This window comes from Colius striatus, chromosome 7, assembly GCF_028858725.1.
Source record: "Colius striatus isolate bColStr4 chromosome 7, bColStr4.1.hap1, whole genome shotgun sequence".
NCBI classification, from domain to species: domain Eukaryota; kingdom Metazoa; phylum Chordata; class Aves; order Coliiformes; family Coliidae; genus Colius; species Colius striatus.
In genome coordinates, this window is record NC_084765.1 from 14812703 (window position 1) to 14840023 (window position 27321).

The 27321-nt window shown below is 38.2% G+C and overlaps 2 protein-coding genes across 5 annotated transcripts in view; both read right to left on the minus strand.

The window, feature by feature from the left end:
* TSG101 (tumor susceptibility 101) lies at positions 1–20015 on the minus strand. Of its 2 annotated transcripts, none has more exons than XM_062000232.1 (10): positions 19885–20015; positions 16113–16197; positions 14236–14301; positions 13518–13681; positions 12235–12358; positions 9576–9642; positions 7813–7895; positions 3892–4094; positions 2191–2430; positions 1–1016 (listed from the first exon to the last, which is right to left on the minus strand). In XM_062000232.1, exons 1-10 carry the CDS (start codon positions 19924–19926, stop codon positions 927–929), a joined length of 1164 nt encoding a protein of 387 aa, XP_061856216.1. In that variant the 5' UTR covers positions 19927–20015; the 3' UTR covers positions 1–926. The 2 variants fall into 2 exon arrangements, with proteins under 2 accessions (XP_061856216.1, XP_061856215.1); XM_062000231.1 differs by having other exon boundaries at positions 7813–7898.
* The window catches only part of UEVLD (UEV and lactate/malate dehyrogenase domains), a 19036-nt gene continuing 7827 nt past the window's right edge, over positions 16113–27321 (minus strand). The window contains exons 8-13 of one of the 3 annotated variants that reach the window (XR_009819097.1): positions 26069–26239; positions 24961–25134; positions 24334–24418; positions 22938–23061; positions 21465–21702; positions 16113–16197 (exon numbers count right to left, since the gene is read on the minus strand). Coding sequence is in view for 2 of the 3 variants with exons in the window: in XM_062000229.1 (XP_061856213.1) it covers positions 21538–21702; positions 22938–23061; positions 24334–24418; positions 24961–25134; positions 26069–26239 (719 nt within the window). In the remaining variant the exon portion in view is untranslated. Of the gene's footprint in view, positions 16198–20175; positions 21703–22937; positions 23062–24333; positions 24419–24960; positions 25135–25853; positions 25939–26068; positions 26240–27321 lie in introns of those variants that run through there. The other 2 variants (XM_062000229.1, XM_062000230.1) reach the window with 2 other exon arrangements.

Consider the following 27321-nt stretch of genomic DNA (forward strand, 5'->3'; position numbering starts at 1 on the left):
TGAGAATTCACATTGAAAAGTTTTTATTAACATGAACTGTAGCCTCTTCAGATCCAATGGTAACGTGAAAAGCCTTAAGACAAACATTCAGTTTTAAGCTGCACTGATTACTGAGGTGAGATGAAGAAACTTGTTTTCAAGTTGGCCTTGTTGAGACAGCCTACAAAAGCAAACATAGGGCAGAAGCATGCTGCTGAGGCAACAAGAGCAGCATCATGAATCCCTACAGCACTCCAAGGTGGGAGATGTTCTGTACAATATATCCTCTTTTCGCAGACAGTGCAGTGTTTACCATCCAGCTTGTCCTAGCTACCACAGCCAGGACCCATGCTTCCTGTGGCACTCTGGCATACAGTGTTGTCTGCCTGGGACGTAATGCAACAGCAAATGGAACAGCCTTTCTTTTGCTTGGTATTTTCTAGTGGAAAAAAGCAACACTCATCTAAGGCTTCTTAAGGCACCATAAGCTAACCCCACTATCATAGGCAAGTCAGTTACAACAGCTCACTTCAAGAAAACCATCCCTGTTCACAGCCAGGTCAAAGAGCAAGGCCCTGAAACTTTAGAGTTTTCAGCTTTCACTGGTTATAACAAAGGTTAGTGACAATGAAATTTCTTGCCCACCTCAGAATCCAAGTGAAAGGCAGGCCTGTATGCAAAGAAAGCACAGCATAAACAGTTCTGTAGAGGAAGAAAATATGCAACAAGTTTTATTCAGCATAAGTCCACCAGCACAAAGATTACAGGAGATAGAAAGTGCATTAATAAAAGCTAGTCTTTACCAAAAAGAAAATATATTATTGATTCAAAATATCTTACACTTGAATGATGTAATAACTTATTCTGGGCACCTACTGATTAAAAGAAATACCAAGAGAGTGGCTGCTTCGTAAGGAAATCTAACTTCCCAGTTAAAGTCTGAGAATTTAATAGAGATCACTGAGTCCAGCAGTCTTCCTTGCTTTCTGCATTAATGCCCTCAGCTGGAACTGCTTGCGAGACAGGAGACGTACATGCTGCAGAAAGAAAGAACAGCTGGCTATTTGGAAAGTTTTGATATCATCTTAATTGTATTGCAACACAAATTGTCAAGGCATACACAGTCCATGACCCAAACAGGATGTTAGAATTTTTGAAATGCTAAACATATTAGTCTACTAAATGGCATTTTCTTGGCTTAAAATAACTTGCTGATAGCTACTGAATGCAATCACTACACTATATATATTATTATATTACATGCTATAGTATTTTTTGTGATTTTAATTATTAACTCTGCACATATTCTTATCAAAGAGAAAAGTTGAAACGTACTCCACAGTGAATTCAGACTAATGTACTTTCCATGGAGCAGGGAACAGTTCTCTTAACAGTTAGATAAACAGAACTGGCAAGCTACATACAAAGAAAATAATCTGTCTCTATGAAGTACATCGTAAACTTTCCTTTTAACATCAACGTAAGTGCTAACCTGGGCAGAATCTCAACTGTTAGAAAAAGAAGGACTCTTGTTACCCAGTGGCCCCAGTACTGACTATTAACTCTCCTGCATACTCAACTTTCCAGACCCAATGGCAACAGTAATACTCTGATGTAGATATTTTCCGTGGCTTTATTCCACATTAAAAAGTTATTTTAATATTTTCAAAATAACGACAGATCTGTTTCCATTTCAATATGCCATCACTGTGCACATAAGTTGAAAATAACGGAAGGTTATGGGATCTGACATAATGAAAACTTTCAGCATTGAGCACAGCAAAGAAAGGGAACAAATTGTCTAAAAGAGGTGTCTGATAGAGATGCAAAACTAACTGGTCTTTTGGATTCTAAAACTCCACTGTCTGCCTCAGCAGAGGGATCCACAGACTGCAAGTGAAAAGCAGTCAGAGTATTCCAGTCATCCTTCATGTTTTCTCCAGAATTAGGATGCAAGCCCAATAGAAAGCTTATATTGACACTTGCACCTATCTAAAGACAAATAACTTTGTATCTTAATGCTTTTAAAATGGTCTTTATATTAATTCTGAAATTCCTCTTTTAAAACTTACGATTAAACATGTAAGTTTTCATGTTCTTACAGGAGCCTTTTCAGTAAAGAAACCACTACCATTCATATGTTGAACAGAAGAGTTTAAAGCATTTAACACATTTAAAATATACATCTTAAAGACATCCCGAGAAACCTACCTTTAAAAAGACATCTAGATCTATCACTCCACGTCTCAGTGCTTCCCCAAGATAGAAGATGGTGTCTTCAATTGCGTTTTCCTCCGCATACAAGTTTAGGATCTGCTTGTAAAGCGGTGCTGTAGGAATAATAACTTCATCTATGTCATTATTTTCTGACTGACTTTCCATTTTCTCTAAGGCGGAACTGAGTTCCTCATCCTTCTTCTTGAGGAGTTCAATGTTCTTGTCCACTTCAGCCTAAAACCAATTAATGTGTATTTATTTCTAACATCTTGACAGTTGAATGTCTTCTTGTGATAAAACTGTCAAAGATTTTTAGCCATGTCAGTTGATTCTTTACTTCTCTGATTTTTACAAAGAAAGAGCTACGAACCTATAGATTTCAGATGCTTTCATTTTAAAAAAAGGCTGGTTTAGATAATGTCAATCCATTACCAATTTATGTAGAGAAGGCATGCTAGTGGACTTTAAGTATTTGTAAAGTGCCACATGAGGAAAAATAACCATTAAACCAGATAAATTTAATAAAAGCAAAGCCAAAATAATTATTTTCTTTGGAAATTTATCTTTTGGAGTAAGTTCTTCTACAAGCTTGCTGAGTATGGATCAAATCAAACACTTAACTGTATTGACAGGAAACAATATACTGGCTTAATCTAGTAATGGTAACTATAATCTAACTGCATCTGCACCAGATGTACCTGCCTTTGCTACTTTTGAATTTGCCACCTGATATTTTTGATGCCCCACAGCTAACATGCTGGAAGAGATTGTACACTACTGTGGTTTTCCTCATACCACTCAAAGCTATACAGACAGTTAACATATTCTGCTCTTTCTGTTCCCACTGGCTATTTCCAAACTGAAAGCTTAGTTAGTCATGTTTTGAATGGAAGCTGCCCGATATGCTTCTTGCCTTTGGATCAAACATCTGGTTTTTTATGTTCTATTTCATCTATGTTTCAGTTCTATCATATCCTTGCTTTCAAAGACAGGAAAGACCATAATTACACACTACATTTGAAGTGGGCATATCATAGATCTATACAGTGACATAATGGTATCCCCTGTTCTCTGGTCTTGATTAATATTCTCCAATTATTTTTTTAAACCATATCTGAGCACTGGGCTAGTTTCAGAAACTGCCCATCAATACAAAAATCTTACTCCTAAGCAATAGTGCAAGAAGAAGATGGACTAAGCAGATGACACCAGGCCTCAATGAAAAAAAATGCAGGAACTTTTGAGCATACTGAATAGAAGAGACTGTCGTCTGGTAAAGCAAAAGCCTGCAGGTTATACGAGGAGACTGTGACTCAAATCAGTGTCTACACTAGAACCCTGAAACATTCTCTAGTGCTGCTGTTACACATTATTATCCAGAAATGGAGACACAATTGTAAAATCATCTCACACCACCAACACCTTTCCCAGGGAGGACGGGGAAAAATAATACTGTTCCTCTACTGCTGGACAATGACATTTGTGAGGTATCTGCACGACCATGCATGGCCACTGCTGTTTCTGACTGGCTTCAGTCTGAACGTATGCACCTCAATTGGGAAGGAGAATATGTATGTAAAAAGCAATACATTGGAGGCTTTGCTATTTCTATCATGCTTAATAATGACTTAATTACTTGTTTCTTTTTGTTACTAGGCCTACTCAGATACAGAGCAGTATTTCATCTCAGCTTACCACTTCCTGATCAAGGCGAGTTACCATCTCCTCCAGTTTCTGGTGTCCTTTCTTCAAGTCCTCCTCTGTCCGTTTCAAGGCATTGAGCTCAGCTTGTGCACGATCCACTTCTTCTTTCATCCGCCACCTCAGTTTGTCACTGACTGCCGAAATAAGGGAAGCTCGAATGGTATCCTCACTGATAGTTCCATCTCTGCTGGGTCCTGCAGAAGAAAATTCACAAGTGTAAAATTAACTCTGTTCTGCGCCGACTTCAGTATGAAGCCAGTTTGAAAAAACAAGCTGCTAACTTGCCATACATACTTCAGCAATATGAGATAGTAAAATAAACTGGTTTCCATAATCATCTTCAGAAGCGGTGAAGAGACCACAGTGAGATAAAATACATTTAAGATGTACACAAATTTACATGTATCCATTCATTCTTCTTCTGTATTTCCTTCTCAAAGGTTCAGAAAAGTGTCTAAAGTCAGATGAAATCCAACCAACATTTTTACCTTTCTTAATTACCACAGAACCTCAGAAGAAGTCAAACTGAACAAGAAATTCAAGCATACAGTAATTCTCATATAGTAATTGTCATTTAAACAAGGTAGTTCAAATATTTGTATTTTTAGAGTAAATTACACCAAGATAAGCAAGGATAAATGCATTTTTTAATTGACAGTACTCAATAACTAAACTGCTATTAGCTAGAAATAAGATCACAGTAGTTTTATTACAGTTGTTGAGGAAAAGGGTGGGCTGTTCAGTGAAATTTCAGCATGACAGTGTTCCTGGAGTAAGTTGCATACCTTCTTGATAATTAGCAACAATCTGTAACACAATTTAAAAACCTAAACTCTGCCTTAGGAAACAAGCATCTGAATGGAAAAAAATCATCAGTTTTCTATTAGGTTATCATCATAATTTAAAAAAACTCGAAACCTATTTGGAGCGTATGTTGGTATTGTTACGCTAACAAATGCAAACTTTTCCAGGCCTGCACACCTCAGAATCCTTAAAACCTCCAGGAGATTTTCTGGACTTCTGCTACTAACAGTAAGACTGTAAAAATTCACATCTCTTCCCTATGCTTTTTATTTGGTTCCTGTCTGCAAAAACTACAGCAAGCCAGATATGAGGAAAAATAAAGCTATGCAAATAACATGAGAGGAACTACAGGAAGATGCAAATCATGCCTACTAATCCATCAAATTCTTCTAAAATTAAGAAAACATTAGATTTTGATAATTACTAATGCAAGCATGCACTTACATACAAAATGCATCAGAATCTGTGTAGGTTTTTTTAAAAATCAGCTAATTACTGTTGGAAAAAGAGGCTGAATCAAGTATTGTAAAGATAGCCTTATGAAAATATGTGTCCCAACTCTTGATCTAATGTACAGTTCTGGCTTAAGCAACTCACCCTGCTGCCAGTCAGCAAGATAATTTTCACTACTTGGTTCACTTTCTGTTAGAATCAGCAACAGAGGCTGTCTAATGGCACCATACACACAAACCCAGGAATTAATCATTGCTGCTTCTTATAAAAAGGAGAAAAGAACAGTATTTTCTAGGCTGAGAGTAAAACTCACTTTGAGTCAGTCAAACTACCTGGGACAAAGAGTTTATTCACGGTCTGGGAGATTTTATCCATGACTCACTTCAACAGGAAAGTAAGACTGAGAAAAAAATAAATCACAATGCACCTAACACAATGAAAGTTCACACAGAAAGGCCAATAGATAGCAAAGAGGTCTTTGAACATATAACGGATCATTTTAATACAGTTCAATTAGATTTTATGTATCTTCTCAAAGAGCATGAACCCTTAGCATTTTCTGTCACTTCCATAATTAGCTCAGCTTGGGGAAGATTTTATGGCACATAGCCATTAAATCCACAGAGCATTGAAACCCTTAACCTTTACCAGGCAGAGTCTGGTTTCAGAAATGACCTTAAAGAATCTTAAAAGGATGAACAGCATCAGAAAGGTAGTTAGTGGCACATGAATGAACAGAAAGAAAAAAACTGAAGGACTACTTAAAAATCTGGCTATTATTAAAAACTTATGCTACTCTGAATGAGTATTTTCATTCCACTCAAACTAAGCTCACTACAGGAAACACTCCATGAACACCCAAAGAAAACTCAAGTTGTAGCACCTGAAAGTTCCTAAATAAAACTATTGCAATAAACCACAGCCAAACAATCTGTAACAGGAAATAAACATTTTCAGTTGAAAGAAAAAAATCCAATACTGTGCTGTGAAAAAGCAAACAGCACTGTAAATCCAGGGGATGATTTAAGAGGTGTATTTGCATTTCATTTGGCACAGGAGGTAAACCATGTGTAACAGGTGTATAACTTTTACCTGGCTGTACCAAATGAAATCAGTCCACTGTTAAATTGCCACTACAAAAGATGGCATCGCAACATGCTATCAGAGGATCTAACTTGGGACTTCTATGATATTTGGCAGATATTCTACCTCTGTTCTACTTCACTGGGAATGAAAATATGGGAAAGAAATTAAAGAGCACATATATGTATTTTAAATTAATGCTTTGCTACATAAAAGCAACAGTGGACCTGTTTGAGAAAGATACTGCAGAAAGCCAGTGTTCCCTAGAAATGTTCTTATCACCTCCCTAAACGAGCGCCAGCTGAGACCATTAATTCTCAAGGACCCAATACTAAGTACATTGTGAGCTACCTAAGTGGGCAGCAGCTTTCTTGCAGTGTGTATGGTAGACGCATAACACCTCAGAATGGAGATGACCACTGAAATGGCCAGCAACTTCCAGAGAAGACTTTTCTAATTCAGAAGGCTGAAAGAATTTGGACACAAAGGATGAGATCAGGCACAACAAGAATACAACATGCGACTTACTGTTGTTTACAAATTCTGCAATACAGAACAACTCAGATATTTTAAGAGTAACGGAGAAGCATCTCCCTTTGCTAAACTGTGAACGTGCTTTGCCTTCATCTTTGTCAAAGACAATTTCAAAATACACCCAGTTCTGCAGGGCAGAGTGTGTATAATTAACTGTGAGTTTACATATTAAACTAAGAACCTAAGGATGCACTTTTGAATTGTGGTGCAAGAGACAACAAATGGTTGACACTCTGAACAAGATCATAAAGGATTCTACGGCCTTACCATATAACCGCTTCAAAAGGACTATCATCCAAATGGAAAGTTACTGCACCAATTTCCTACTTAACTAGAAGACCTTTATCACTGGTTCCCAATCTGTTATACATACACTAAAAATGAGGTGCAGAGCAGAAACCCAGGTCCTCTATTTTGCCAGCACAAGGCCATGGAGCAACAGACTAGGAAAAGATACATGTTAATAACCCTAAATCCTACTGCTGAAGGAAACAAAGAAAGAAGTAACAAGTAGAGACCATTAAGAAGCTAAAGTAAAGAGGCTAGAGAAGAAACTCCATAAAAATGAAGCTTATGCCAAACACATTGGAAACCTCTGCTTTAGACAGCTACAACTTCTGGAGAAAGGAAAATATAAATAAATAGTAAATAAAGTGTGTCTAGTAGATGACTAAATGAGAACAAAAGCATTTTTATAAACCATGAAGAGACCAACTCAATCAAAAGTCACATAAACAAAAGTTTAAGTGTCAGAAAAAAAACTTATGGTAGTTATATGCAGTGTTCTTCAAAATATTCAGAGAGCACACACAATATATTGCACCAGCCAAGGAGTCTATCAGGTTCCTGACTTAATAAAAGACAAAGGATGTAAAATGTACTTTATTCTTCATTTGAATAACTTTTAAAATTCAAGATCCAAAGAGTACTTTGGAAGGTCAGATTAAAAACACTACATTCTTTTTTTCATTTTCTTTCTTTACATATCAGCTACAGAGAGAAGCTTCACTTCAGAGAAATCCTTTTGAAGCTACTCACCAACAGTAGTCGCAGGAGGCTGAGATGGGTAATAAAGAACAGAGGGTGCTGGATATGGACCACCACTCGGATAAGGTGGGTAGCTGCTATGACAAAAAAAGATATGCTAATGTTATCATAGAATCATAGAATGGTAGGGTTGGAAGGGACCTTTAGAGATCATCTGGTCCAAACCCCCTGCATAAGCAGGGTCACCTAGATCAGGTCGCATAGGAACATGTCCAGGCAGGTCTTGAAGACCTCCAAGGAAGGAGACTCCACAACCCCTCTGGGCAGCCTGTGCCAGGGCTCCCTCACCTGAACAGTGAAATAGTTTTTTCTTAAGTGGATCTTTTTGTGTTCCAGCTTCATCCCATTACCCCTTGTCCTGCTCCTAGCTACTATAGAAAAAAGGGATGTCCCAACCTCCTGACACCCACCATTTAGATATTTGTAAACGTTATGTAACTATTTGTAAAATAGATCCACATCCCTGTGTATTGTCTGTATGTCATCATGTTAAAATGTTTATTTACATAATAAAACACTTCAATTGCAGGCCAAGTTAATACTTTTTCCCTGTTCACCTTAATGTCTTTCACAGTTCTATTTCTGGTACGATTTAAGAAGATACCATTTTATCTGAAACCCTATCTAGTCATTGCCTGGTCAAGCGTTTGGATCGTTCCAAATTCTCATCAATCTCTTAATCTTACCACGTGATTTCTAACTTGCCACACGAAATCCCAAAAGTATCCAAAAGAAATTATTCTAGCTATGAATTCACAAACTGCAACCTCAATTTAATAAGTTTAAATACAAGAATAGTTAAGAAGATGACTGCTGAACTGCTTTATGGAAACCTAAAAATGTTGTGCAAAATACGACTGTAAGATGAAACTCCTCCAGAAATTCTCAGCTCTGCTTTGAAGGATAAAAGAAAACAAAAGTATTCATTTGTTCACTGAAACAACTGAGAAATGGCACATAACATGAAAGTTTACAGTATCTTTCTAAAATACATTTACTATCAACTGAAACAAGGACTTAAATTAGTCAGTACTACACTGGCACATACCTGCAGACAGCAGAGTATTAACCATAGCTATAGGTAAACCAAATGGTCCGAGAAAATATGTAAAATAGTAGGTACACACTAGGAGGCAGCATCTTACCACTTCCTAAGACAGAACTGCAAGTCTTCAGGAAAAGCTTTATTCCAAGCTATTATACAATATACTTAAAGAAAAGGTCTTGGTTTATATTAATAAAGAGCTTTTAAAATAATTTTGTACCATTTGAATTCTCTTGAATGCTCCGAATTAAGTCCTTATTTATTCTGGAGTCAAGATCTGTATTAATCCAGGAATTTTGTTCAGTGTTTTGAGTTGACAATTCCCTCCCCTCTCCCCGCAATATCAACAATGCTAATAAAACCCCCTCAACCTGTAGGGGTACATTTCTCTACCATGTTAACCTATTAACCTTACAAAAACGAGCGCTATATACAAGTGAAGCAAAGTAACATCTGGTAGTCAGTTTATAATTTCCAAAATATATTTGTCACCCAAGTATACTGTAATTGAAGCAAACAATGGTACGAAAGCTAAATCCTTCTCAGACATTCATTGGCTACAGACAAGAATTCAGTCCTTATTTAAAAAAAAAAAAGCCCTACTAACATGACAATTATACAACAAATATACCATAAGAAAATACAACTAAGATACTCTTCAGTGAAACTGTCTAGCATGCAAATGATGATGGTTTAAAGGGGTTCTTACCTTGGGTTTGGAGTGCTTCCTGCTGGATAGCTAGATATTCCACCTGGAATGCCAGGCACGTAGGAAGCTAAAAAAAAAAACCCCATTTTGTAAATTTTCACTTTTCAGAGGCTCAGTATACAGTAAGATCACATACATAGTAAGCTGCAGTAAGATGCTTTTCAAAGTCTTACTGAATAATGAATACACTGTAACACACTGAAACAAGAAGAATAAGACAATTTGTTCTGTGGCCAAACTCCCTCAGAAATCCTGCATCATCAAACACTATCACTTCTCATGATGCTCCCAGACCTTTCCCATGCTGCTCTTGTGCAGTTTAGCAGGTGTTTGCTGTGAGCTACCTCCATGCCAGGTGATCAAAGGAGTTCTCTAAACCTTCCTCTCAAAACACATAAAGGACTAAACTGCAGTGGACCTTCTCTCCACATATTGACCAGTTAGAATTTCCAAGTACACTGTCACAAAACGCAGGTAAATTTTGCATTTCTGAAGATTCTACCACTAGGTATCAACCGTGGTTAGAATATTTTCAAGAATATTTTGTTTGGAGGCAGAGTGAGAGAACCATAATTGAAGTCACATTCCTCAGAACAATTAGCTAGAACACCTTTCACTGCATATTTCTTTTTCTCTTAATCATGACTTTAAACTAACCACTACCTGGATAAAAACGGGTATTGGTTAAAAAATGTACAAGTAGTTGTATTAAGTAAAATATGGCTATATAAGAAAAAGTATCTGCAGCTAGGGAACTCAAAAACACCCCGCCACATCTTACTAAAGATGACACACCTGAAGAGCTGTCTCCATTTTTTATATAATAGCTCAAAAGAGATAACAATCTTTCAATGTAGCCATTGTTCTCTACTCACTAAATAACAAATGCATAACTTAAATACCTTCAGAGCAGCTAGCCTTCACAACAGCTGGTGAGCTTTTTAACAATCCAACCATGTTCTTATCCAGTAATTTCTGCTATTTAAAAGTTATACTTTAAAAACTTACAGCACAAATGTCTAAGGCTTTAATAGTCTTAGTAATTTTTTTTCTTCTTGAACATCTGACAATTCTATTAAAAAACTATGTTTTGAATACCTTTATTCCACATTTCTAGCTATTTTAGGAATATGACATCAAACAGCCTTTTTTTTTAAAGATCGAAGCTATTTCCATTCTTGAATGCTTTCAAATTATTCCATTTTTTACAAAGGGCTCTGTTTCTTCTTAAACAGTCTATCTAGAACTCAAAAAAACCCTCAAACCTAAACATCTGCAAAATAAGGGAACACTTATTACACTAGTAAAACTAAGTAGTTATTAACAATGTCAAAACCCTGAAACTTTTCCACTAAAATTACTTCAGCTATGCTTACACTGCAAGAGTAATCAAATGTGTTTCAGTTGATGGCCCTTCCTTACAGTAGATATCAGATCACAGTTTCTACTAAAACTATACTTGTACTGACACCCGCTGTTCTTGGAAAATCAGAACAGCAGAATCATCTCCTGCTTTTAACAGGTAGGCTACTGCTGGACAAGCTAAGAAATCCTCGCTACTCACCTGTAGCCAACTACCCCAAATGGTCTCATTTCTGTTTACTATCCATTTTCTCATCTGTTAAGAACCTAAGACTTTGTTTAAAAAATGGTTTCTGCTGGAAATTGTAATGAACCGCACTTCAGCTTTTCAGATGTAACACTGTGATCTGATAAAAGTCATATTTTGGTAGAAAACAGATACAGCCTTAAAAATACAGCAAATAGATATTACCCTGAATACTACTGGTATTGGTAGCTACTCTACCATTAATTGAATGTAGAATTGTTATAATAACATTAAACAATCTGCAGCTAGTCTGCTCCCCTTCCCCTCCTGCGCTGGTCTTTGGCTCATCATGGAGGTCTACTTTACTGTTTGGGGGGTTTTAATTCCATTCAATAGAGAGTCTCCTCTTGGAAGAATTTCTATGATTTCCCACTTCCCCTTTTTCTCCATCTACCTATGCCCAGTCTTTAAAATAAAATGCCTCCAGAAGTTTAAATAAGTTTTAAAAGTCTTGAGAATTTTTGCAAGAAAATAAGAACGCGCACCAAGTCAGAGGAACAAATCAATAGAGATGAATGAAAAATCAGAAGGCAGTATTTTTCCTATTTGGATAGCAATTACTGAAAAACAAAACAAAAAATCCCTCCCCAGAAGCGTGGACACAGGAAGCACAATCAGTATGCTTTTGTTTATGAAATCAATGGCAGGAAACTTAACAGATGGACTTGTATTACCAGAATTTTAAAAATTAAGACTAGAATTCAAAGAATTAGGAATAAAAAACATTAAGATATAAAGACAGTTATCTGAATAATCTCTTTTAAAAGATATCTCAATGCTGACAGTTTAGTGATTGCTTTGAGGGTGTTTATGTTTTGGTCATTTTAAAATATAAAGTTGAAGTTTCCCTTCCTTCCAAAAGTTGAAAAAATACACACATTGTTCCTACATAATTCAAAAAGGTCAAGTAAAGCACAGATGAATTCATTAGCCAGCAATACAGAAGGTCATTCTAGAGTAGAATAGTTTGCAGATAAACTATGCAGAGCCACAATGACTTTGGAATACTAATATGCATAACTGCAGAAATTAGTAGCTATGACCACTTACTAGTTGGTGGGCCTACGGCCTGGTATGGTGGGTAGCTTGAAGCAGTAGGCCGAGAAAAGACTGGAGGCTCCTCACCAAACACAACAATCAAGACCTGAATCAGTTCTAGCAAGTCTGACTGGGGCTGTGAAGGTAAGCAAAACACAAGTTGTTGTTTCTGCTAACAATTTAACTGACTATAATAACAAAATGATAGCATTTCATCAGCTCTCAAAAGCCATTCCCTATTTTTTTGTGAGGTTTTAATTGTGTGTGTGTGTGCGCACATACTCAACTTCCTTTCTGGGTTCCTTTGAAGATACCAAACCAGTCAGTTGGTATTTAAAATGGTATAGCAAAATACAGCTGTGGTAGCATTTACACTCAGAATAAAACAAGTGATACATAGTTCCGTATCAACCACAGGGCAATAAATGACTAAACACGAATCTACAATAATGGGCTAGAATGATTTTTTCAAATTTTAAATCCAGTCTCCAACATCAATAAAGCACAAATTACTGAGTTTTCAGACATTTCAATTTCATGCAGCAGATAGCTTTTACTCAGAATCAGAATGTCTCAAAAGAAAAAACCACTCTATCCCACTACGGAATGGCACGAACCTCCTTTAAATATTGCTAAGCCAGACTGCTCAGTTCATAACTTCATTTAATACAGGCATGATTTCATTTCACCAAAATAAGAACAAGCACCATAAATGTAGCAGTAGATTCAATATTCTGTTTTCCAAATTATGTATCTTGTACCATTCTTTTGACCTTGTCAGCACAGTTTATCATCTTTCTGACTCCATGTTTTGGTCACAAATTCTATGAAGCCTGCACTACTAAATGCCTTTATTGGAAAATCAAATACAGCCATATACTTGAAGCTCCAGCAATGTCTAGGTATGGAAATCTTATACAAGTCCATTTTAGCCACAGGTATTAATTTCAGCTCAAAGATGTTTCAATAGAATTTACAATTTCTCTTCCATAAATATTCTTATCTCAGATCTTCACATCAGTGTCCTGCCAGTGATGCCTATGCTGCCTCATTTAATCCGACAAACTGTAACCAAAAACGCAATTAACCAGGCAACAGAACACAACATGCTGAACTTAAAAGACATTATAAATAATAAATAATTAAGAAATCATTTCAGATTTCAAAGGGGATCTGTTAAAAATCATAGAATCATAGAATGGTAGGGGTTGAAAGGGACCTTTAGAGAAATAACACAGCTATCTAAACAAATTCAGAACTGAGCAATTTGAGAATTGCAAGTTCCCTGTACTTACATATTTCCACTCATGCAGGTAAGGAAGATATATCTTTCCATTTGCATCAACATGCTTTCCAGTTTTTATTGTCATAGAGCTAGTGGGTTTAACAAAACAAATCGGGGGGTTGAAAGGGTAAGTGTCCAGAAGCCACAAGCAAATGGGGATATTGTATGTGTTACCTGAAAGAGATATTTTCAAATATTTTAAAAGTTATTCAAACTCTTCAGTTGCCCCAAACCCGGTAAATTCAACTGCACAGTCAGAAGTTGAAGGAGAACTCTCCTAATAAAACTTAATAAAGAGCTCATAATGTGGCCATGAATTCAACATTTTTCTGAAGAATTTAACTTTGATTTATAATTATCGTTAATCACTAAGACATTATCTCATTTGTTCTACAATGCAACACTAACAGAGTCAAACATGAACTATCATTAGGTGCAGCAATAAATGGTTTGCAACATTCATTCAGTTGAGACACCTGAAAAATGTGCAATGCCAAAAGAAAAGAGATGTTACTGAGCTGTACGGGCCTCAAAGTGCAATGCTCAACATTAAGATTTTATTCCACAGCACAAATAGGGACCAATTTCTTTAAAACAATATACTTTGGACAAATAAAGGGTTTCAAGAAAACAGTGATGACCATAAGGTTAAACCAGGATCTAAACGGTTTTTAATGCAATTTGGGAAAATAATGGTGGTTGTGATGAGGATAATAGTAAACACATACCTCTGTAAGGCACAGGAATGGTTCCACTGAGGCTCATCAACTCCCTAGATGAACCATCATTAAAAACTGAAAGGGAACAAAGAGTATTTTTAAAACAAATGTATTTGCTACATTAACTTAAACACTCTAAGTTTTCAGAAGTTATACATATATTAACTCAGTTTGAAAGATTCTGCTTCTGCACATTTATGGAATAGCAAACGATTGTCTACAGCCAGATAACATCTTACGAATAACATATTTCTAAGAAATGAATGACTAGTTATAGGCAAACTACCTACAGTGCAAATAAAACTACTTCCTGATTCAGATGCCAATTAAAACATGTGGGAACCATAAAAGTACAAATCCTACAAAATGTTGTGAAGATAATCTGAACTCAAACTTAAAGAACAACTGCAATTTTAGGATTAAAAATAATTACTTCAAACAATTTCTGCAATAATAGTGAAAATTATTGGGCCACGGGCATGTATCACACAATCAGTGAAGGCAATTTAACCAAACAATACTACACTGAAGAGGAAGAAACATGTAGTGCTTGACTCACTGACAAATATTAGTCTTAGTTCACTAACTGCATAGTAACCCCGACATCAATTTACTGAGATGTTGTATTTAGTTTTCCTGTACTTAGATTATTTTTGACTGAATAAGTCAACTTCTGGTAATAAATCTATTATTTTCCTAACTTCATTTGAAAGTGTCCAGTCATACTTCAAATGTAGCTTCTTGTGGACAATTCTTTTCGTTCTAATGCTCTGCAAAGGCAGGTAGAATATGTTGGGCATAAAAGTGCACATATATTTCCTTACTAGTGTAAGCTTGAAAACTACTTCAACAGCAATGCAACCATTTTCTCATAGCTCTTTTCAGTGCTCCAAATAATATTGATTATATGTAAGTAGATCTGTGCTCAGCCTCTCCCAGGCAGCTTAGCAAGTACCAGGTAACACAAAAGCAAGCAGCGCAAAGTTATCTGGAATTCTGATCACTGTTGTTATGCAAACTTGTGGACACTATTCTAACCACAGTCCTTTCACTATTGTTTTTTATTCTCCAGTCACTGCATGAATTTTTATTTCTGTGACAGCTCCTGGCTTGCAGCTAGTCAAGTTAAAACTTATTTATCTTTAACCTGTCCATGTCCCTTCTTAATACTTCTCAATTCAGATTTAGAATTTAGAAAGCAGCAGACTATAAAATCTCTGATGTAACAGAAATTAGCTCACATAGGAATCTCACAGGTGACAGTTAAAAAAAGGTGATCAGAAGGAGGATGACCTCAGCAGCTATGCCAGCTCACCCCATCTTGTGAAACCATGTCCTTGGCCTCTGGAGCTGACCCTAGGTATCATCCTCATTTAACACACTTGAATTTACTCAGATTCTTTAAAATTGGTGATGGTGATCCTCATTGTTAATTTATGTTACAAAACTCCTCATGCCAGTTTGCTACACTCTTGACTATGTTTTCTTCATACTCTTAAGGAATGCTACAATTACTTTTAATGAAGTATTTGTTCATTAATTTACTGTTCTTTCTCAATGGAACTCTAAAAATACCTTTCTGTGACAGTGAAGCTGAATTAAGAGTAATCTCAAGACACTAACAGATACGATATCACCGAGTGATTAACTAAAAGTTAAGCTGTGAAAAACGCAACACTTCCTGGCACATTAGACAGACTCGGTAATATGAAAAGGTTATTTTATAAAATAAATGTGTTTCTAAGGAAGTATTCATGTCAAACAGCAAGAAGAGAAACTCAAATTATGTTTTCTAGTTTTAATCTCCTTTTTCCCTGCAAAAATGACCAAATGTATCTAAACCATCAACAATGCAGTAACAAAAATCTTCTCATGCACAGACTAACCATATGAATCCATGACAGGTTTGAGGTCCTTGTACTGAGTAATAACACTGGTTGTCTCTTGTATGGTGAGGTCTCTATACTTATACTGGAAAACAAAAGAGAAATAATGACTTTAAAGACTAAATTTTCAGTGTAATTTAATTTCATTTTGCTCTACCCACAGACTGCATTTATGACAGTTTACACCGACATATGGACATTCTTCTCCACTCTTACTATGGAATAAGAATTTATTTCTCCATATTACCTAACTGACCATTGCCCATCTAACTTACCAACAAAGTGTTAAGATGACTTTAGTCTTAAATAGGGGTCTATAAGTCAAGTGATTGGGGGAAAGCTACTGCATTTTCATTCACGTTCTAGCATAACCAATAGTACCTGAGATAGATATGTGCATCTTAAAGAAACATCTACAAACAAATATAGGGACATTTTGAACATTCCTGATACACAGCTATCTAGGATCTGAACCTCACAGATTATCTTTCACAGTATCTTTCAAAGCATCACAGTATTCATCAATCATTGATCAGTATTTTCCTGTATTTCGCCATCTAGAAAGCAGACCTTTCAAGGCATGATATTATCAGTAGTAACACTGGTTTCACCCCCTTCCTTTTATCAGTAACACCCAGCACAGAAGACCTGTAACCCTCACACACACACACTACTACAGAACTTAACAGTCTGAGGACTATAATTCACAGACACCTAAGGAGATGCTCCTGTGCAACAGAGTACTAGCTGATTCAGCATGTGGTGTGGCTCTTCAACCTTGTGGCCATTCCTCCTGATAACTACCATTAAAAAGAGAAGCTGGCAATGTCATCCCTTGACAATGTTTTAATTCTAATAATTTTTGTAAAAAATTATAATCTTCAGATGTCTTAAGGAACACAGACAGCATCCTCCAATTAAATCATTGTAGGAAGACACAGGGCCCAACATAATGAGATGTTGGACACCCAGAGCACACAAATGTTAACTACATCTGAACAAATTCATTTGGGTGTTATCCAAAAACAAAGTGTGATGTCACAGCCAAAGGTCACTTTGCTCTGCGAAACACTCAGGAGTTCTGAAGCCTTGAAACTAACTCTTCCTGTTATCTGTAGAGGCTGACAAGGACGCTACTCCTGGGCACAATAACCTGAGATGAACACACTGCACTTCCTGTAAAGCCACTTTAGTCTACAAAGAGCACATGGCTTTGGGGGATGCTGTGACTTATCTTACTGAAATGACCAGAGGAGCCCTATGGTCAACCTGTAGGAAAGGTGACAACCCCTCCCGTGGGGATGCCTGCAGGTGCAGGAAGGTCCATCGGGCAGAGGGCCCGAGCAGCCCCTGGATGCTGCTTTGATGGGATGACTGCAGCAAAGTATCTCAGCTTCCTCTGTAAAGCAGGTGCAGGGTTGGGAGCTCGCAGTAGGGGCTTGGCAGAGGAGAGACAACTTTGCTAGCATTTGAACATGTTCCTTCCTCCTACCCCAACACCTAGCAGAAGGGAGAAATGGGTAACAGGCAGTGCTAGAACATGGAGACAGAGGTTGTGAAATTTTGGCTCAGCCATACAGAGGCTGGTAGTACACATCCACATCACTGAGTGTGTTACTACAGTCCCAAAGAGCACATCACCAGCTCCTTTAAAAAAGGGAGGCTTTTAATAGCAACGTTCCTTATGCTGCAGGACACAGACTCAAGAAGATTAAGAAAAAGAACTGGCTTCCACTAACAGAAGCTCATAACAAGCACAAGGATTCAGAGTCAGGATTTAACCCGAATTTTGGCACAGGAGTCTCAAGTCAGTTTATCCAACAAACAGATAAAACAAGGTCTGCCTGCTCAGCAGACACACTGGGAGTCTGGTACACAGTGGCCAATTGGGTTGATAACCAAATCTGGGTTTTACCTGTGGGGCTTTAGAAAATTAGGCCCAATACCTGAAAAATCAAGAAATACTTTAATATGTCTCTTAAAACTAAGAAAAAGAGTATTACTGCAAACAGATTTTACACTGAGTGGTGGATAATTATGTAGTAGAGAGAAGCTTGTAAGATTCCAGCTACTGGCATGAGCAAAATTAAGTGCTGTATCAGTTATTAATTTCAGTACTTCAATTGAGACAACTACAGAAGATATGACACATGAAGAAGCTTTTCCTAATGAGAATGATGGCCTTTCTCATTTTTTTTTTATTATTTAAAGTATCCTCTTCTGTGCTTATTTCTCTGTTCCACTCTAAGGAGTATAAAATACTACAAGACAATCTTTCCCTGTGCTTATACAGCAAGCTGTAGGGAACTCACAAAATGCCAAAATCACTTTGGAAACACACAAGAATCTAGTGATTTCTACAAAAGTAACTAAAACTGAGTAATCTGAATTCTTAATTTATCTACCTTTTTTTCCCCCCTCCTCCACTCTCAGATAGCAAATGCACTCTCCTCATTTTATGTATCAGTAAACAGATCAGAGATGAAGGTTCTCAATATTAGACAGCTGGTAAATACCTGAAGTTAAGTGCTTCTGTTCACCCAAAATAGGGCTTAAGTCTTTTGTTATCTCACACACCAAACTAGTCAATATAGGAAATACCACTAAGTTTTCCTCTATAGAACAAAGTGCAACTACTTTTGAAAAATTCAATAGGGAAATAGTAAGGTCAGTTTTCATCAGCTGCTGAGTATATGGTGCTTTGAACTTACCTACCGAAAGTCAGATGGGTGTATAAAAAGGACAAGTGTGGGGACAGAAGACATGGGATTACCTTAAATTGTTTCTTCTGTAGCAGGGCAAGAATTAATTTAGGGAAGACAGGTATACACAAACAGACATCTGATCTTCACGCCAAGCTAGTATTCTGCACTCATTTTAAAGCTAATAGGTTTGCTTATGACTCCAATACAGGTGAAAGACCCTTTAATATCATTTTTCAGTTTTGATCAGATCCTCATTTACTGTTTCATTTTGAAGTTGTGCAAACATAATGACTAAATGTTATTTAAAAATCTGCCCAAACAAAATCATAACCTCTCCTAAGTACTCAGTATTAGGGATTATAGTTTCAAGCTACTGCACATCTATACATAGCTTTAATACAACTCAGTGATAAATGATTTATACCTCCTAAGATATTTTCTTGTTTCCTTAACCAAACGTGATAAAAAACCTGCCCTCATCCTGGTCAATGAAGCTGAACATGCCTTCCACCTTCATTTAGCCAGCGAAGGCAAATGACACTGTACAACCCAACACCACAGCTGTGGTCCACTTCCATCCAGGACAGCCTCCATTAGGCCAATGGTTTCTGCTCGGTTTTTACTGGCAATATCCTACGCTAGAACTAAAGTTCCGTAGAACTACAAACAACGCCATGTTTTAGGTTTCGGTGGACACTTCCTTTCACAACTCAAACAATCTATAGTACCCCGGTGGTCGGACACAACTCTCTACCACTGCGTCGCCCGGCCGCCGACACAACGACCCCCGGAGCTCCCGCCAGCTGCCGGCCCCGGACAAAGCCGCGGGTCGGCCACCGTCCGTGACTGTCCGTCAGGAGGGAAACGGGAAAACGGAGCCGACGGCTCGCGGTGTCAGCGCCGCGGCTGAAGGAGGCACGGGGACTGCTCCAGCGCCGAGCGCCCCGCTCCAGCCCGCGGGCAGGACCCCGCCGCACTCCGCGGCCCAGCGGCCGCCGCAGAGGGCGGCTCGCAGCCCCCCTGCCAGGCCGGCGCTGAGGGGAAGCGGCCCTCAGCCGCACCGTTACCTTGGCCAGCATTTTCTTGAGCTGGCTCTCGGTGACCGCCATGGCGGGCAGCTGCTGCTGCGCCCACGGCCGCTCGCGGTGCCGCCGCCTCCTCCCGCCGGCCGGGCCCGCAGCCGCCCCTCCACAAACAGGAAACGGCACCCGCTTCCGCCCGGCCCCGGCGACACTTCCGGCAGCAGCGCCCCCGTCCGGCGCAGACGTGCCCGCGGCCCCGCGCACCCGGCCCCCAGCCACGGCCCCGAGCCGCAGCCCCCGCGGCGCGCTGGGGTCCCCGCACACAACGCCTCAAGCACAAGTGGTACTGCACGTTTATTGTTAACAAGTGCTGCTGTGATTTAATTTCCCGCGAGAGTGTAAAGTGCCATTGCCCCCAGAGACTCAGCCGCGGCCCCTGGGTTATTTTTCCAGGAATACGAAGCAAGTAAAAGAACATTGAGCCAAGATTAAATGTTTTATAATACAGAACACACTCCTGAAATAAAAAGCTGTAAACTATGAATAAAACTATTAATTAAAAAAGGCCCAAGTAGACACCACCCTGACTATTCACATGAGAGTAAACGTCCAACCAATTAAACACAATGGCTTGAAGAACAATATAAAACTCTCATTTTATGCCAAGTTTTTTCTAAAGAGAAAAAATAAACTTCAATATAGCAGCAAAGTTAGTCAGCTGCAGGCATCACTAATTTTGTCCCGTCCCTATCACAGAAATGTGAGTATTCCATCAACAACAATCTGAGTTACTGAAGGTCCTTTCCATTTTTATTTTAATTCTGAGATCAATATAAACTCAGAATTCCTTGTAGGTCTGGCTCTTTGTGAGCCAGAACCAGAAGGCACAATGGAATATGTCTTTCCCTCTGACACAGCCTCATACTTTTGCTTAGAAAGCTTCATCAACATTTAAACCAGTCACACCTCACAACGTCACCATGGAATGCCATTCCTATGCTGCACGTTTCAAGAGGGGAGCCTGTCTCCTCTCCAGGAATATGATGTTGAGGTATAACAGGATGAAAACAGTCTTTTACCAGTGCAGAGAATCAAGAGGTTGGAAACCCCACAAACCATATGCAATGCTTTAGGTCTGAAGGATATTGCCAATGCAATATAGCTTTTTTCCCCTTAGTAATAAGCAGGAGTTCATTGACATAGGAGCACGTGTTACAGGCAGGAAAGACAGAGCTATCCAACTGCAGCCCCAGTGCCCTGAAAAGCTGGAGTGTGACCATACTCTAGATGTAAAGCCCCCAGTGAAGCACTTAAAAACTTAAAAAAGGAGGAAGAGTGGGCTTTGCACCCTGGAGTTTCTACAGAGCTAGGTAAGGCCCTCTCCTGGACTGTGTCCTAAGGAGGTGTGAAGAGCTAAGAGCCCAAGAATGAGGCTATGTAATTAGTAACAAAAACCACAGGCAAAAGTCACCTACATTTAGGTAAAACATTCTTGCATACTACCCTCATTTGGACTACCAAAACTGCACATTTCAAACAGGAAATTACTGTGCAATGCAGTATTAGATAATATAAACCGAAACTGAGAAGCATTTTTTGAAAGTAAAATAGAAACCCATATATACCAAAGGAGCTCTTCTGCCCAGCAGCAAATATCCGACTTCTGTGAGCAGACAATGCGGCTTCTCTCGTGCTCGCTTACAGTTTCAGTTGCTGCTGAAGGTCATGAATTGATCCTGCACTGCTTTGCAGTTTCTCTTGCACTAGTGGATCTTCTTCAAGCTTGAACATTTCAATCACTCCGCTGGTTCCAAGAATACATGGGAGACTTAAGAATACTTCACTGTTTATATTGCAACACCCCTGGAACAACATGCAAACAACACTGTCACACGGTTACTTAGTTCTGCTTTGTCTGAAGCATGGAACTACACAAAGTAAGATATTAATTTGAATTTAGCAAGGATATTCCATCAGATGGCATGTTTTGTACAGGTCAAATTCCAGCTATTATAGCTCCAGTGCAATGGGTTACTCTACAGAAATAGTAAAATATTACTGTATAGATTAAAAAAAAATCTTGAACCATGCCACCCTTGGAGACGTTTCCCAAAAGAGATGTATCAGACCTCTAGAATGCAGGCAAAGTTTGTACTACAAAACACCATTTAACCAGGTTCCTCAGTAGAGCAGGCAGTGCCACCTGACAGGAAAGCGTCATTGCTTCTTCTAAGACTGAACAAAAGAAAATATAAAAATGCAGCCAAAGGCATTATCTGGGGAAGATTTTCCAAGTATTGATCCCATATTCATTCCATGAGAGGTACATCATTAAACTTATATCCCTACAATTCAAGTTTACACTGTAGTTTTGTTTATTTTTAGGATCTGTAGGGGAAATGTCACATTTTGTAGTTACTCTGCAATTTAAGAGACTTGACAGTCCTCTATATCTGCATTTAGTTCATAAACAATTTATGACTTTACTTGAGAACATAATGATGAAATCAGGTCTATGTCTGCACTCGACAGAATAAGAAACCTACTCAACTTCCCTGCTGAAGTCCATAAATACAAGTGACAACTAAATGTTTCTCCATGGGTTTTTTCCTCATATGGAACGATTTAACGCTTTAATGAAGTCTCAGCAGCCGTTTCAAAAGCTGGTCAAATAAAATACTGTCAATTACTAAAATACTGACAATACATTTTATACTTTCATAAGAGAGTGAATTCTTCTGGCCCGTGGAAAGATCTACATTCAACTGAGCACTTGGAGACTGCAACACACATTTAATTTGCCAAATCCAGCTATTCTGGAGGATCTGGTCAGCAGCCTTGAATATATTTTCCCTCTGGACTCTTGTATTTTTGGGAGAATAATTCACTTTCAATATTGGTTTCAGATTAACACCACGGATATCTTTTTCCTCATTTTTGGACTAGAAGTGAAAGCTATTGTTGGAAGGAAGTAACCAAAGTGGTGCTACTTCGGAACAGTTACTTTTGAGACGTCCATCCTGCTAAAATTAATGGTCATATCCACCAGAAATAATATCATTTCAGTGCCAGACAAAATATATTAATAACACATTTACCTTTGCCAGAGTGGATACAGAATGAACCTTTCTTCTGTCTTTCAGTATACTGTCGGTTAGATCAGCAACTGAGAGTCCAACAGACCAAGATCTCTGAGTTTTTCCCTTTAGAACTTCCATAGCTCTACATAGAAAAGGAGAGAAAGATAAGTTTAGATTTTAATTATTCCTATTTTAGTTAATCTGTCTTTTGGGTTTTACATATAAAGTGTTCTGTATCAGGTAAAGTGTACCATACAAACATGATTCTTTGTTTTGTAAAACAACAGGAGGGGAATTGCTTTAACAAATTTCTTTATGTGCATTTTACCTACAACAGTAACAATTCAAATTCTCTGTCAAAAGGTGTGACTGATAAGTGGCTAACTAGATCAGGTAAATTGATGCAAATCTAACACTTTTAAGTAAACTACTTCCACCCAAGCTCCAAGATGAGCATGTCAGAGGCTTGTCTACTCTTTTTTTTTAAAACACACAATCTAGCAGGTCTAATATAGCATGAAAATTTATTGAATAAATAGCTTTAAATTTATAAGTAAGCTACCATAACAAAGCAAAACTAGCCTCCTTTGTGAAGCCGCTCCCAAAGGAAAGAACACCATGCAGATGAGAGTGATAACAAGGTAGACTATTCAGAACTAAGTACCTGCAAGCCAAAAAACATCCAAGAACAATGATGGGAGTAACTGCTTCAAAGGAAGAAGAAAGGATTTGTTCAGTTGACCCTTAAGCTGTTCCCTGTCCCGAAACCCTATACCATTCTGGTCCAGAACACCCAGATAATCAGTAGCTTAGATCATCCAGAAACTCTGTGCCATTCTGGTCCAGAACACCAGATAATCAGTAACTTAGACCAGTTAAGTTGGCCAAGTGATTTTGAAATGTATATGAATGTGTACAGCTTGTGTAATAAGAGACTAATCTATGGGAGTGATATCATATGTAAAATTAACAGGTAACTAATCAAGGTAAAGGGCAACTTTAATGAACAATTATTAGTGGGCTTTATATGCATGACAGAGAAGAACAAAAGAATATTGGGTATAAACATCTGTTAATTTTGATGCCTCATCAGACATTCTTTGGGAATGACCTCATGTCCCTGATGCACATCGTTAAATAAAGGATGTCTCTGCTTATCTAACTTTGTCTAGATACGTTTTCTAGTCTTAGATTTACATTTAGTCACATCATTATTAGGAACTTCAGAAAAACAGTGGGCATATACACTCACATAAAAGGGAATGACACCCAGACCTACAATTTCCTATAAACTCACTATGTGAACATTTGAGAGCAAATTTCCTCCTCCTTATAAAGAGATAAAGGAAAAAACTCTGCAAACATCAAGTGCCTAAACATGAAGAAAAAACTGGTAAGATTACAATGGCGTTACCTGTTAGCCACCTTTTCCCTTGAGTTGTGAGCAGCCATTGCCTCTGTTTGATTTGTAACTAAATTACAGCTGCTCCAGGATGGTACTAAATAGAAATAAACAACATTTAAATAGTGACTATAATAGGTATTAGATAAGGTGAAGAGAATAAACAATAATAAAAAAAAAACAAGAAAACATTCCAGCTTTCAAAACTTCCCTTTCCCCACAACCCAAATGCAGCTGATGCCTCTTTTAAGGTTCCCTGGACTGCAGAAATAAACTCTGTAGTAGCACCTGGCCAGAGACACTTGCTTAAAAATGAAGTAATATGTAATGATTCTTACATTAGCAGTCACCTATCACATATTAGATCACATTTCTTTCTCTTTTAGTACCTTAAGTATATTGTTAAACAAGTAAAAAGCATTTGAGATGGTTTTGGTTTTGTTTTTTTTTTACCGTTGACAAGTGTTTTTTGCTGCCACTCCAGGTCAAAAGTCTTGGGCAAACACACAAACTGTATTGTTTAGAGCCATTAGTATTAAAATCTAGCACCCTGCTTATGACTACCTTTGTTACTTTTCCTTACTCAACTACTTAAGCACTGGCAGGACATTATATACCCATAGTAAAATATCACCTTACCTTTGTCTTCTCCATGCTCACCGATAATCCAGGCATCTTTGGCCAGAACCTGTGCTTTCAAAAGGTTTGTCAGTATATACCGGAATCTCTCTGTATCTAGGTTGGCACCTACTCCAATAACTCTGCTTTGGGGAAATGCACTCAGCTTCCATGACACATATGTCATTACTTCAACTATACAGGGAAGAAAAATATGTTGACAATGAAGGACCACTCAAAATTCAACACAACTGCAAACTACAAATCACAATTATGAACAACCCAGGTCCAAGTTGTTTACTGTAGAAAAGGTGTAATCATATGAGAATCATTTCAACCTAAAACACCAAGACAGGTGGGGAGAAGGTGCAGCAAATTCAGAGCCCAAGTAAAGTTTCAAGTCAAGTGAAACTTGAGAATGAGTCACCATGCTTCTCTCTACCAAAAATCCCACATGTTTATAAATTTGATTCTGCCAGCTTCTAAATTTAATTCAGTTTAACTTCTTTTCATTTGGCAAGCACTCTCTTCTCCATCTTCACAGCTCTAAGAGATAGGAAGGGTAAGAAGCTCTTAAACAAAAAAAAAGCTGCCTCTAGAGTGTTTACAGGACAGAGAGGTTCACACTTAACTACTTTCCCTTTCAGGTAGTGTTTTTGCTTTGCCTTGGTTCCCAGTATCACTGACCCAACAGGCTTAAACTTTCCACCAAAACATATTTCATATCAACACTATATTATGTATATTAGTAGTCTGATGGTCTGATCACAGGGTACATAACACACGTGTATTTCTCCTTACTGCACAGAATAAACATATACATACAAGTCAGGACTGACAAGACAACAGCGGATGCTAATCTGCCAGATATGGTCAGGTTGAAACTATGCACAGAAATATACAGGAATACATACCTTTTATACCAAACAAAGTATACTATTTTCTTTTGTCTTGGTAATAGTAAAGAAAAAACCCTCAAAGACAGTGTCCTGCTCAAAGCTGAAAAGGAAAACATCTTTCAGAGTGGCAAGAATTTTTTACTGAGTGTATTTGGCAGTAGCATATGTTTAAAACAGGCCAAAGAGAAAGCCAGACGAGGGACAGAACACTGGGCCAAGTACCAGCATACCTGGATGAGAAGCAACAAGGAGAACAGCATTCTGACTGTAGTGTGATATTGCTGGGATAATTCCTCTGAACAGATCCACATTGCTTTGGATGACATCAAGGTAAGTCTGAGCATTACCCAGAGAATTTACAGTAAGTACCACAACTTTTGAATCAGCTGAATCGGAAACATCTGAATATATAAAGAAAATGTATGTTATTCTGTTGAGATCTCCTAAAAGCTGAGCTGCAGCATTCAGTTTAGCTAGGGATTCTTCATGCCCTGTCACCCCCCATATACCCCAATGTGGAATCTGGGGCACTTTTACAGTGTTCCTGTAAAACACTGCTCTCCCACAGAGCTACTTTCCTGTTTCATAGTTGGCAAACACAGAGAGCAGACTACCATTTGTCCACATATACAGAGCAGAGACCAGAACAACATCTAGGTAGGGTTGACGGGTAAGTAAGAAAAAAATTCATGAAAAAGCTCCTTCATTTTTAAAGAAGGGGAGACTTTTACCCCTTTTTCTGAGGGTTCTATAAGGTTTGAACTTACAGCTCAATGAATGACATGTAGATAACCATAAAAAGTGTTCCAAAAGTCTAATTCTTAAGTCAAGTTGAAGACATGCTCAAGAAAACACACAACTGCACTCACTGTAGACATTCTTAAGTCAGAGCTGCCTAGAGCAGGTAACTAAGTTATCTGAGTACCATACGGGTTATCAGCTTGGACACAGAAACAAGGTAATTTGACTGTTACAGCACTTCTGGAACCAGAAGTGAACCACTACAGCTGAAGCCAGCACAGACGGCTAGTACACTGACAAACTGCAGGAATACTAAGCAGGACTTGCCCCAAAACTAGATATAAGCATACTAAAATAACAGGTGACAGCATGCAAGCATTTTCTAACACTACTGATAGCACAGGTAGCAACAACATACAAGCTACTACATACTATAGCTAAATGTAAATACATCAGAGGTAGCCACAAAGGTACAAACAGAGATTTGTGGTACAGTTGCACAACCAGAGTGCAGGAAAAAATGTGCTAGCAGTAAAATCTGCAAGATAAGATCAAAATATGTGGAGCAGGCAATGTCAGGTGCAGAATGAGCAGATGAGACACCTGGTGAAACCGAGTCAAGTCTCTGTCCTCCAAACAAGATAAATTACATGCAAAGCACAAGAAAGCCCCCTATTTCATCTTGCAGAGGGCACAAGGAACACAAAACCCCAGCACACAAGCAAGGAGGAACAGGGAACTT

What these genes read in the sequence shown, in the direction of transcription:
- TSG101 (XM_062000231.1), bottom strand. Translation starts at nt 19,926, where the DNA reads ATGGCGGTCACCGAGAGCCAGCTCAAGAAAATGCTGGCCAAG. An exon ending in GGAAGCACTCCAAACCCAAG is followed by an intron (nt 7,899 to 9,575) that starts GTAAGAACCCCT and finishes TTTTTGTCATAG; the next exon opens with CAGCTACCCACCTTATCCGA. An exon ending in ATCTAGATGTCTTTTTAAAG is followed by an intron (nt 1,017 to 2,190) that starts GTAGGTTTCTCG and finishes TTCTTTCTGCAG; the next exon opens with CATGTACGTCTCCTGTCTCG.